The sequence below is a fragment of the Corylus avellana genome, chromosome 6 (genome assembly GCF_965113065.1).
Source record: "Corylus avellana chromosome 6, dhCorAvel1.hap1.2, whole genome shotgun sequence".
Classification (NCBI taxonomy): Eukaryota; Viridiplantae; Streptophyta; class Magnoliopsida; order Fagales; family Betulaceae; genus Corylus; species Corylus avellana.
This window is the reverse complement of record NC_142495.1, coordinates 20614328-20627727: the sequence shown is the minus strand read 5'-3', so window position 1 is coordinate 20627727 and position 13400 is coordinate 20614328. Positions and strand designations below refer to the sequence as shown.

Here is a 13400-nt window from a genome sequence, read left to right as displayed (position 1 = left end):
TCAAAGCTTACTCATTCATCCAAAAAAAAAAAAAGGGCAGCCCTTTTTTTTTTTTTAAATATTATTTATTTATTTTATTTTTAATGTGGCAGCTTTAAATTTAATTGTTAATGATATTCGCACGTGAAGAAGCTATTTACGGATTTATTTAAACTATTTTTTTTTCTTTCTATTTTTTAAAATTAAAAAAAAATAATAATAAACAGTTTAAAATATAAAACACTCAAAATTATTTTTTACTTTTATGTTACGTTAGAACACTTTTGCAAACAAAAAACAAAAATCATGCTCTAAAACTCAACAAACGGAGACTAATTTTTGAAATGTCTATGCCAATCCAGTCAAAACAAAGATAATGGAGTTTTTTTTTTGAACAATCAAGATTTCATTAAATCACAAATGAAACTTGTTCAGCAAATACTAGGGGTGAAAAGGACTAACCGTAAACCACTTTTGAAGGTAGTTAGGAAAAAGTGTTAACCGCTTATATATAAATGAAACGATGTCATGTTTTTGTTTAAAATTTTAAATATATATAAAAATGTATAAAATCTAGAAATGATAGTAGTATGATATTATTGTATTACCATAAAAATGACATTATTTTTGTTTTTTTTTTTTAAATTTTATTTTATAAATTTTATAAAATTTTTCTTTTAAAAAGTAATTCATGGTTATTAAAGTTACTAATTGCTAGCTGCCGATTAATTACCTATTCAGCCCTAGTACATACAACATCATGAATAAAAATAGAATAATCTTCGATCTAGATCTGCTCTAGTGATTTTTTTTTTTTTGACATGTCCGCACAAGGAAGGGGGAAGGGGATTCGAACTAGTGACTTCCGCTTTATTAAGCGTGGTCTCAGCCGATTGAGCTACCTCTTGGAGACGATCTGCTCTAGTGATTGATGTACATCCTTGTTTGCTAATTTATGGATAGTCATATTTGCTTCTCTCTTGACGGGCCACACATCCCAAGCTTTAATTAAAAGCTTTGCTACCAATTGACCATGACTTTAGAATTGTACTTCCATCCGCAAAGCATTTATAATCTCAATTGTATCTCCCTCCACCAAAATATTCCACATTCCTAAATCTTGACTGATATACTGCCTTCGGCGTATGCTTTCGCAATTGCAGTGCCAACTATAAATGTTTTTATGGAGCACATGGAAGCCAATACATACCCCCTCTTCGTCTCTAGCAATACATACCCCTCTTTCGCAAATTTCTTTGAATTATTCTTCATGTGTTCCCACCAAGACTTGAGCATCACCGAGTTAATTTCTTTGCACAGAGTTTTAGGCGGTTGAAAAACGCTTCCAAAATCATTAACAAACATGTCCCGAAGTCACCTGCAAGGTACGAGATTTCTGTCAAAACACAACTCCCAATTTTCGGATGAATGGGAGGAAAGTAAACTAAAGGTAAACAATTCTATTCTCAAAATTATTAATTAAAAACTTGAAATTTTTTATTTTATTTTATTTTTTATAACATTTCATACTTCGTTCGATTTAAAATAGAAAGAGTTTTCAGCTTTTAGCTTACAATATCATAGATACAAGTAGGAGTCTCTTCAATTTAAACTTGATCCAAGACTTATTTAACCGTTGTTTTGACTAGCCCATGTTAGTACAATATTTCCAACAGTCACTTTAAAATAGAAGTTTTGTTAAAATTTAGCTAGTATAACTCATTTTGGAGCTCTAGTAGACACTTTAAAATAAAAGTTTTTATAAAATCCGTTAAAGTGAAATATGAAAGTTTACTGTAGCAACTTGTAAGATTTTTTTTATTCTTTTTTCTCTCTCCTTTCTCTCTCTTTCAATGAAAATAAAAACAATAAAAATAATACTAAAAAATAATATTTAATTAGAGTAGAGAGTTAAAATATATATTTTGCTGGAGTGTGTAATGAAAAACTAGTAACGAAAAAAAAAAAAAAAAAAAAAAAGGTATTTTCAATGGCTAAAATAACAAACTTTGCTAGAGATAAGCTCTAAGCTTAAGTTGCCCATATCAACTCTAGTTCCATTATTTCACGTTCACAACATTCATTACTTGGCTCACATCACCTCCAAAATAATTCGTTGTAGACCCAAATCTCAACCTAACTTTGATGCATTCAATGCCGCCAATGCTTCTGCCACCATTGGTTCTAAAATTAAATAAGTACGTAGTTGTACTTCTAGCTTTGCATTTCCTTTTACTATGTATGTAACTCCACATCCAATTAGATGGAGCGGTAGAATAGTTTATATCATGATAAGTGTATAGCCCTAGCTACTTAACTGTCAGGTTCTCATTTCACATGCATATGGTATAACATATTTAATCACATAACCATACTTTTTACAAATCATGTTTTTCTTTCAAACCTCAATATCTTTTGTAAACCATTTTCCTTTCAACTCAATTTCCACTAAATACATTTAAATCATTTTAAAATAGATTCATATTTGCATTTAAAATATTTAAGGCTCAGTGAAAACATACATAGCATGCTTTTGTAAAATAATTCAAGGTCAATAAATTTGTACTTATATCTTTAGGTTAATCTCCTAAATTAATCCTTCATGTATAGATTATGTACTATCTCTACATTCCATCACACCTATAATAGACCTCTATAATCTTATTAAGGTCCTCTGGGTCACTCAAGTCTTTATAGTTAATTCTCTTTCCTTGGAAAGGTCTTAACCTTTCTGTTGTGGGTAGTCTCAGTCTAATGGGCTTCAATCGGATATCAACCGAAGCTCTCTGTGGTACCTTAGGTCGAACGGTCTTGACGAGGCTTCAATTGAAGTTCTTAGTACCTTATATCCAATGGTGGTTTCCCTCCTTTTTGCAAATATGTGTAAAAATGGATAAAATTGGTGCCATCTTTTAAAATTAGGACAATTTTTATCCCATCATTTTTGCCTTACCGGCTTCTCTCCATTTCATTTTTTGTTTTCCTCATTTTATTTCATTTTCTATTTCCCTCATTTTGTACCTAACAAATGTGGTGGGTAGCTTTAAAATCTAATTATAATTATGGAAACATATATTATACCCAAAAACAAATACAACCGTAACAATTGAATCCAAGTTATACGACACACATTGGAGTTGTTTGTTGATGAAATCTTGAAAAGTCTCATACTACTCATTTCAAATTTAAAAGATAGTATTCTTATTTTTTACATCACATCAATCACATTATACTATTATTCAAATGAAAAAATTACTACAAAAGAAATTTTGTTTTACCTTTTCGTATAAGTTTTTCGCTCATCAATCAAATCTTCCCGGAAAGGTTCTCTCTTGAGGCATGAAACTTTATTAAAATTTGTAGGAGAAAAGCAAAGTAAAGGCACCATTTTTGAGTTAGAATATGCATGAGGGAGCAAGAGTTGGGTGAAGAAGCACTCCTTTTATTGGGAAACTTTGCACTTGTTTTCCTCCAATGGAAGAGCACCCATCAACCCAAAACCATGCCCAAACACCATTTTCTGCAACTTCCCTCCAAACCACCATTCCGGACCCAAGCTCTCTATACAAATAAATCCCCCCATCAATTCCCACACACTTTGTACTTCCCCAAGTACCCTTTCCACCTAAAAGTCTCCTCTCAAATTCAGCCGGCATCTTCTCCACCAGCCGCCACTTATCTCCCTCGCCAAGCTCCCATATGCAAGCATTAATCTCGCCGCACGCGCCACCAACAAGCGTCAGCGCCCCATTCCGCCGCACCACCGTCGCAAATTCGAGCCGGTCCGCCATCGGCACATTCAGTTCCCTCCAAGTGTTTGTGCAAATGTCAAAGCCCATTACAGTAAACGCCCGGGCGGAGGTTATCCAATAGAGGACCCCCTTGGAGAACACGCTCTCACTGGGTGTCCAGACAGTTAACCTCACGGCAAATTCCACCGGCATGGAGCCCACAATTCGCCACCTGTCAATTCGCGAGTCGTATATTTCCAAGGTGGGTTCATATGTAGCGCCGCCGCCGCGTGGCGCGTCGGACATCCCACCTGCGACGTAGACAATAAAGAAAGGAAGCCGAACAAGAACGCCGACGGCTGGGTTAGTTCTTGTGATGTTTAGCAGAGGGAGTTGCCTGAATTGCCTTGAAAACGGATTACAAACCGCCAATTGGAGGAATGTAGAATTTGTGGGTCTTACAAGAATCAGGCTTCCGATGGGACTAACAAGGCGAACTGGGTGTGGAAGAAAGTCGAGAGAGAGAGCATGCCAGTTGTCGAGAATTGGGTTGTGAGTATAACAACACAGTCGTCCATGGCTGCGCTTGGGCATGGCGACGAACCATGGTGGGTCGTGGCGGGAAGCCACCAAAGAGGTTGTGCTGAAGAGGAAAGCCTTGGCAGATTTGTGCCAATGCCGGCAAGCCGACCTGGCGCAAGCCAAGGAGTCTGGGGAGAGGTTGGAGAAGACGGTGGCGAGGAGATCAAAGGGAAGGTCGCTCCACATAGTACCGGAGATGGAGAAATGCTTGCACTGCGGGTGAGGACATATACGACACAGTTGGTGGTCCCGTTGAGAGTGCAATTATTGGTGGTGAATTATTGAAGGAGTACCTTTATTTATTTGCATTGAAATGTGTGACCCACATGAACCGTGATTTATTCATCTCAGCCGCATGTGACTTGTGAGTCTGTTCTTTTGTATTTATTAATTTCTTTCCTTTTATCATTTGCTTTACGAAATCATAATGTTTTGTCCACTTGCATCATTGTAATTTGTAAAGTGTGGAATTATCTTATTTTTATTTTTTTACATGTTCGTATAAGATAAGATGGGAATGAAAATTCAAACTAGTAATATCTGCTTTATAAAACATAGTCCTAATCAATTGGGTTATCTCTTGAAAGACAGTGTAAAATTATCTTATGATCTGTTTGGTTCCTATTTTTAAATAGAGTTTTTTAATGTATAAATTCATAAAATAGAATAGAACAAAATTTATTTTAAATTGGGTCGAAGAAAACTCTTTAGATTCAATCTATTGAGTTGTCATGTCTTTATTAAGTATATGATAAATACATTTTTTTTAGTAGTTTTATTAACAAACCATGTGCTTTTTACTTGTTAATTAAAAAATTATGTGATTCTCATGCATTAAAAAACATATGGCAAATTTATAAATAGATTGAGTTTGATGAATTTTTTCCAAAACAATTTGAAAGAAATTACTGTTCAAAATAGAAAATGACATAAAAATACCTTTTTCTTTTTTCATAGAATATCAAAATAGTTTTTTTTTTTTTTGGTGTTTTAATTCTCAGTTCAGAAAAAATAAAACCATTGCGAATACTATAATTGTAATTTTTTTATTTTTTCCCCTGAAAAACAACTTTTGAAAACTCCTATTGACAAACAGTATTAATCATGCATGGCATTAAAGTATAATAAATTTTTAAATCAGGTGGCCAGTCATATTGATTTCTTTACCAACTTGAGCCCTTGGAAAAAGTAGGAATCGAAACGTTCAAAGTAGCACGTTACAATGACATCTTAATTCGATTTATATAGATTGAAAAGTAATAATGTTGAGGTGAGGCAAATCTGTAAGGGAATATAATCCTCTTCAGTCAATAATGGATAAAAAAATATTCAGTTTATGGTTAAATTTTTTTTTAAAAAATTTTAAAGACATAAATAAGACATTTGTTCCACTAAAAAAAAAAAAAAAAAAAATTCAGATTAAACAAAATAAAAAATAAATTAATAACAAAATAAGGGGTGGTTGGCCACCCATCTTAGCCATAGAGGGTGGCCGGACCAGCGCATTTTAGTTGGGGTGGCTTGAGAGCCACCCCAATGGCAGGCCAAGGGTGGCCGGACCATCCCCAAGGGCCATAGGGTGACTTCGGCCAACCCAGGTCGGCCGGTCTGGGGTGGCCGAAGCCAACCCCAGCCCCAACTCTCAAGCCACCCTTTAATTTTTTATAATTTTGTTTTATAATTTTTTTTAAAGTATATAATATTTTATTATTATTTTTATTAATGAGACATATGTTCTATTTATGGCCTTAAAGATTCTGACAATTAACTGGATATTCTCCAATCCAAAATGGATTGGAGAGAATCCTGTTCCATGTGTAAGACTACGTAGATCAACCATAATCTGACTTATTTAATTAAATAAGTTAAATTCCTCGACCCCATCACTCTAATTTTGTATTGGGTTTGTGTCGAGTTAATGGTTATGTCAAAAATTGTTTGCCATTCTGTTATGTGTCGGGTTCGGATCGTATCGAAATATGGATATAAAACTATATAGAAAACTTAAACCCGGCCCATTTAATCAAACACCCCAGATTCTTCAACCCTAATTTTTTAATTTCGTGTTGAGTTCATGTAAAGTTTACGGGTCATGTCAAAAATTGTCAACCTTAATATTGCTCCATGGTTATTGCTACAGTTGAATTATACTAGTTACGAATGCTTTGAAGAAATTACACATTCCTCTCTCTGCTCCTCCCCAACTATGGTATGATAACTTGGGGGCATTGTCTTGGCTTCTAATCCCATTTTTTATATTAGAACATAGCATATTAAAATTGATTATCATTTTATTAGGGAGAAGATTTTGCATAAGGATATTGTTGATATTTTTACCAAAGGGTTTGTCTTCTTCTAGATTTCTCATATTACAAGACAAACTCATGATGACTCACCAATCTCACCCTCCCATGAGTTTGAGGGGGCTGCTAGTGTACAAGATCAGAGGCAGACATACAACACAGCCGCCATTGCCCTAGATAATGAGCCAAATTCCGTGTCTTTATATTATTTTTACATATGCATCTCTAACAGCATATGTATTTTACCTATCGAAAAAGTATAATTCTTTACTTTAATTATTACCTTTTCATTACACATTTCAATAAGTTCTTTATTCATTTTTTACGTGCTTTACTTATTTCTCATTTTTTTTTTAATTAAATTATTACCAACACTTAATTAAAGGAAAAAACAAAAACATATATAAAAATTATTCATAAAAACAAAAATAGAGAAAAGGACGAGAGATTGGAGAGAGCTCAAACCCATCACTCAGCAGTAGAAGAAGACAAGTAGAAGAAGACAAAGGAGGGAGATAGAGAGAAGGGCAGGAGCAGTGGCGGATTTACATCAAAATTTTATGGGTGCCCCTGGTAAAAAAAAATTACTAGGGGCACCCTTGGCCTTCTTTTGGTCGTTCAAATGGCCCTTATGTACAGAAATGAGGCTATTTTTTATTAAAGAGAAAGAATAAAGTTATATTTTATTAGTGGAGAGAGAATAGATAATAGTTTATTACTAAAAAAAGATAGTGGGTGAATTTTTTTAGTGTTTCTAGTCATAGTTTATAGATAAATGTGATTTGTTTTGTTGTTAAATTTAGACTCTAGTCTCTTTTATGTAGGCTTAAACTCTAATATAATTTATGCTTTGAGATTTGAGACTTTTCTAAAAGAAATAGCCGTATGCTAATAGCCCACTAAAAGTACTCATTTTTCTTAGACACTAGTAGTCATTTAATTGTGCTTAGTTTATTTCATAAGTAGTTTAAATTATTATGTGTTTGTGATACCGTTAGATGAAGATTTTTAATAGTTACTTTGATTTTTGTTGTTTTTTTTTTTTTTTTGTTAGGTAATTTGATGAGTTTGATTTGATTTGTAATACATATATTATGGTATAATTTATTTTTTTGATTGTATTTACTGTATTATAAAAAATATATATAATACATAAAGAGAAAAAAAAAATTAATTTTTTACGCCCCTGGTAACTCCTATTCCTAGATCCGTTACTGGGCAGGAGGGAGGGAAGAAAAAAGAAGGGTGAGAGGAAAGAGAAAAAGGATGAGGATAAAGAAATGATTTGTGTGAAAGAGAAAAAGTAAATGTTGCTAGCTTGAGAGATGTGTTTCAGACGAAAAAGAAATGGTCTTGAGCGAAAAGGAGGAGAATAACGAAACAATAAACAAAGAAAAAGCAATAGTTAGAAATAATATTTTATTCATCTAGTGTGCTATAGTGAATAGCACCAAATTGGTATTCACTGTAGCAGACTAGCAGTTAAGGTATTCTAGCTAATGTAAAGTTATTTTGTTGGAGCTAAAAATTAAAAAGAAAAAAAGAAATAGCTAAATGTAGTTAATATCTCTCTTTTAACTAAATTGCTGAGATGCTTTATAATGAATTGCTAATGGTCAAAATGACAATGTTGATACTCTTAGAGATAAAATATCTACAATTATTTTTTATCACAGCGGATAAATCATCTTATTTTTGTCATATGCTTCATCAAATTCTGTTTATTTTTTACTTTGAGATCTGAAATTCTCTTTTCTCTTTGGAATAAACATTTCACTGTCACATGTTTCGGGTTGGGGAGTTTTGGAGACAAGGCAAAAACTAAGGAATATGAATACATATTCTGTTCTACTATCTTCCAATCCTTTTCATAATGGAATATTAATTCTACGAACCAAACGAGACCCAAAAGTTGGTCAATTTGTTCTTTTCCAATCATAGAATGTGGGTAGGGGTGTCAACCCGGTCCGGTTTCCCGGTTTTTGGCCTAAAACCGGAACCGGAACCGGGGTACCCCGATTCTCAATTTTGAGAAACCGGAACCGGAACCGGGACCCCGGTTAACCGGGGTCCCGGTTACCGGCCGGTTCCGGTATTACCCGGTCCGGTAACTGGTTTTTTAAAAAAATTGATTTTTGGGCTTATTTTAGGTATTGGGCCTAAAATAAGCCATTTTTTTTTTCATAAGTTGGCCCATTTTTTTAAAAATCTATTAGTTTCTTTGTCTAAATTAAAGGGGCTTTGTTGTGATTGTTCCAAATAATTAAAAAATAAACCTTAAAAAGTCCAAAAATCCTAAAAAATCATTATTTTTGCCTATTTGGGCCTTAGAAATAAAAATTTAATTTTTTGAAATACCCTAAACCTAAACCTAAGTGTAAAAAATATTAATATATATAATATATATATTAATATATAAATATAATAATATATAAATATTATTAAATAAAATGGAAACCCGGTTCCGGTATTCCCGGTAAAAACCGGGTACCAAAAACCGGTACCGGAACCGGGGTACCCGGTTTTTAGATTTTTCAAACCGGAACCGGAACCGGGACCCCGGTTTCCCGGTTTCCGGTTTCCCGGTTTCCCGGTTTTCCGGTTCCGGTTCCGGTTCCCCGGTAATTTTTGACACCCCTAAATGTGGGTGTGCTCCAGATCAAATATTGGAGATTTGAAAAGAAAGTGACCCATAACCGATTGCCTCATTCTTTTGTGAGACATGCTATTTTTCCATCTTTCATCCATTTTTTTTTTTTCAAATCCACTATTGAATATATGAGTTCTATAAATCTAATGAACAAAGATGGATGAGAGATAGACGAGAGATAAATAAGAAAAATGCTAGAGCATCTACTCTTGTCTTTCTACCATCATTCTTGATTTTTTTTTTTTTTTTAAAAAATAAAAATAAAATCAACTATTAGATTTGTAGGACCCACTTAAGTGAATATGAATGCAATGGTTGATTTTAAAAAATGGAGGATGGAGAAGGACGAAAGAAATACGAGAGTAAATGATTTGTACGGTACTGATTGTAGTAACTATTTACTGATTGGATCCCTTTTTTTAGGCCACCCGAATTTTAGTAAAATTTAAGGCAGTCTAATTTTAGTGAATCTCGTCCCGTATCTTTTGATATGAGAAACTATAAATTTCAAGTAATGCAGGATCATTTTAATTTCCAAATATGATCAGATCGAATGAAAACCTCAATAAGAAGTTGGCTTTTTCTTTGATAAGATTGGCTGAAAATGCAATACAGAAACTAAAACAGAGGAAAAAAAAGAAAAGAAAAGAAGAGAAATGCTAAAAATGGTAACAATAGGAGCAGACTTATTCAAAATGTGTGACACTTTTATGATGAGAAAATCAAGGGGACTGCATTTTATCAAGGAAAATCTAATGCACAGGTGTGAGGTCCTTGTCTCCACCTTCTCCCTTTGTGGTGGTGCTCCTGCAATGGCTTCTTCAAGGAAATGGGCATGTATCATCTCCTCCGTTGCTTCTTCCATATATTTCCTTGTCATTTTCTTTCAAATTCCACTTTTCAGGTAAACTGCACTACTTTTCCAATTATCCTTTACTTATGAAAATGATGGATGGATTTGAAATCTCCATTTAAAGGAAAACAAAATTTGATGAAAAAAATTAAACCATAAAAGGTTTAAGGTTTAAGGCTTTAGATGAAATCTCCTTTCAGTTTTCTATGTTATTTTTTTTTTCGTTTGAATTTGGATCAATGTTTGTTTGCTGAATCTATAGAAACTAAACTACCAGTTTCTTTCAGAAAAGTACATGTTGTTTTCCTAACAAAGTTGTCTTTTATCTCTGTTTTCCTTTCATCCTAGATTGCTTCTCAGTGTAATCACTCACAGCAAGGAAAAATTAGAAAATGTTTTTAGTATATGTGAAAATGAATCTATTAAATACCCCATTTTTTTTTTCTTTAAACAAAGACAATGGCTCATATATTTACTTGCTTTACTCTAGAGGGTGCAAAATTTTCAAATCAATAATGTATTTTCTTTCACTTATGATACCTAAAGATATTGTTTGAAGAGGTTTTCAATACATGCACATGGAAAGAAGAAAAGCGCAGCAGCGAGTAATGCTAAAAATCATACTTTTGTTTCACCACTATCTTACTATATTGACTTGGCAGTGCCAATTAGCCGTTCCATTGTTTTTAACAAGCGTCGATCTAAAGGCTAATTAACTTTATTAGGTTAGCACGGTGATCTCTAGCATTACTCAACTGATAAATTTGACTCGCATCCCATATTCTTCTTTACACGTAGAGGTTAAAAATGTTACAAAAAACTATAAGTTCACATATTGTTGTTTGCTTTACAGGGTCCCATGTACAAGTGGCTTATGCAGAACACCTATACAGGTGACATGCTCACAATTGGTTGCAAGTGAGCTGTTTCCTACAGTTGTAGTGAAGGCTCTGCTGTATCCAGGGGCCATTGCAAATGCTTTCTTTAAGAATACAACCATCCCAAACTACAACAACTTGCTCAACTTATATCACTTCACCAATCTCACCACAGCTCCTGCAACATCTGATCTTCAGCGCATAGAGGTTTGTATATATATTCAAACTACTCCTTCACAACTACATGATTTTGAGGAGCCACAATTGATGTATATATATATATATATATATATATATATATTCACCGTTTAGGGTTGATTTTAATCAAATCTTTGAGATTTTATTATATCATACTTGTATTTCCTCACCCACCACATGTTTCTTATAAGAAAAATGCTACACATACTCTCATTTTTACACTTTTAAGTGCATGCTCTTTGACGTAGCAATGAAAATCACCATTAGATTTTGGATAGATTACTATTGGATTTTAGATCAAATAGTGATTTTCATAGCCACGTCCAAGAGTGTGCATTACAAAGTATAGAAGTGGGAGTGCGTGTAGCATTTATCTTCCATAAATCAGGAACTTTGTATTGTAAATACAATTAAGTTAATGAGAGCACAATGCAACTCTTAGGTGTCTCACACCAAACCACCCCAAAATTCCTCATGTTTGCCCTTGGTTTATGCAGATTAGGGGGCTAGCTAATTAACGCGTGAAACACTTTTCCTAGGGAGTACAGTCGCAAGTTAATAGTGATCCATCCAAAATCTAATGATGATTTTCACTGTCACGTTAGAGAATATGCACTTAGAGTATAGAAGTGAGAGTGCGTGTAACATTTGTCTTTTTATAAATCGGGACTTTTGTATTGTAAATACAATCAAATTAATGAGAATACAATGTAGCCTTTAGGGCAATTCACAGGGTAGACGTAGGTGTCTAACACCAAACCATCCCAAAATTAATGTCTTTTTTCACTCTTTTTCATCCGCCTTTTCTCTCTATATCTTTTATTTTCCTACTCACTTTGGGTTGCACCAGGTTCTTGCTGGGAGTTACTTATCCATTGCTGGAGCAATTTTGGGTGTGATAAAAAGAAGCAGAATGGGCCTCATTTCAACACTTCTTATCCTATGGGGCCTTGTGAGGGAAGCCACCATAACAAAATCTAGTGACACAAATCCAATGAAACCAATTGATATCTACCCAACAATGTCTATAGCTTTGCTTTCTGCCTTCTTCTCCATAAGAAGGGATGTTAGAAAGATAGTTCGAATCTCCAAAGGTAACAGAAATGCAAAACATTCATGGACTCTTTTGAGAGCAAAACACGTGTGAGTCATTTGTCAAACAATATCGGAATTTTTTAAACCAATTTTCACTTGAAAAAGAAGAAGAAAATTCTTGTTAGTTGGAGATTACTATCATATATGCAGTTGTTCTCAAGGGCATTTCTCTTAGATATTAATCAACACTACATACCTACTGTATTATAAATTACAATTTAGTTTAAAATTGCACTTTTTGTCTATAAAATCACAATCTCAAACATACCCTTATAGTCAAAGGTTGGTTAATATGGCAGGGCGGGAGAAATGCTGCTTACCATACAAACATCTCATATATATCTTATAATGACTACCACTAAATATTGCCATGTCGACTTAATTTATAAAATATTTATGAAATGTTTGTGTAGTAGATAGCATTTCTCATCCATCCGTCTATAAGCATAAGTGCATAAAAACATAAGCTCTTTTAGGCCACAATTTTTTAATGGGCTCTGCTGGCACAAGCAGGGAAAAACTAGAGATTAAAAAGTTTAAGGGGCCGAAATGCAATCCACCAAACTTAAAAGCTGAAATAGGCTTAATGGGGGAACACTTACATGTGGACCCAAATGGGGTAAACCGAACTGACAGCTATGAATTAGAATCTTCCCCATTTTATTTGAACTGAAAAATATCCAGTTAATTATAGTGGAGAAATATTTTTATTTTCTCAAAAAGTGAAAAGACAAAAATACCCATTTTTTACAACTAATTAGATATTTTCCAACTCATTTGAACTGGAGAGAATCCTGTTCCGATAGCTATAGCCTATAGCCAACACTAAAGACTCAAGTTTTGAGGAGTTAGGTCACCATTGGGTAATTAATCTTATGACAACGACTATTTTTTAATACATATCGCATGGGGCACACGGGCTTTTTTTACCAAAGAGTAATGCTTGAAATTGAAATTGAAATTATCACTTTTTTATGAATAAATTTCAGAAAACAGTGATGTGGAATGGCAAAAAGATAATTTTGCATTTAACATTTGCTTCTTTATGTTACACTTTTGTTGTCTTACATTACTTTTTCTGAATGAATTCCAGAAATAGTGACCCTATCTTAATAAAAACTAGCTTAGAGC

At 33.8% G+C, this 13400-nt stretch overlaps 2 protein-coding genes across 2 annotated transcripts; one reads left to right on the top strand and one right to left on the bottom strand.

Annotated features, from left to right (window-relative positions):
• Positions 1 to 3311: 3311 nt before the first annotated feature.
• Positions 3312 to 4768, bottom strand: LOC132186997 (F-box/kelch-repeat protein At5g15710). Its single transcript, XM_059601137.2, has one exon. It carries the CDS (start codon positions 4476 to 4478, stop codon positions 3375 to 3377), a length of 1104 nt encoding a protein of 367 aa, XP_059457120.2. The 5' UTR covers positions 4479 to 4768; the 3' UTR covers positions 3312 to 3374.
• Positions 4769 to 10057: 5289 nt separating this feature from the next.
• LOC132187988 (uncharacterized) lies at positions 10058 to 12321 on the top strand. Its single transcript, XM_059602410.2, has 3 exons — positions 10058 to 10149; positions 10952 to 11183; positions 12025 to 12321. Exons 1-3 carry the CDS (start codon positions 10058 to 10060, stop codon positions 12319 to 12321), a joined length of 621 nt encoding a protein of 206 aa, XP_059458393.2.
• Positions 12322 to 13400: the final 1079 nt, after the last annotated feature.

What these genes read in the sequence shown, in the direction of transcription:
- LOC132186997 (XM_059601137.2), bottom strand. Translation starts at nt 4,478, where the DNA reads ATGTGGAGCGACCTTCCCTTTGATCTCCTCGCCACCGTCTTCTCCAAC.
- LOC132187988 (XM_059602410.2), top strand. Translation starts at nt 10,058, where the DNA reads ATGGCTTCTTCAAGGAAATGGGCATGTATCATCTCCTCCGTTGCTTCT. An exon ending in TTTCAAATTCCACTTTTCAG is followed by an intron (nt 10,150 to 10,951) that starts GTAAACTGCACT and finishes TTTGCTTTACAG; the next exon opens with GGTCCCATGTACAAGTGGCT. An exon ending in CTGATCTTCAGCGCATAGAG is followed by an intron (nt 11,184 to 12,024) that starts GTTTGTATATAT and finishes GGGTTGCACCAG; the next exon opens with GTTCTTGCTGGGAGTTACTT.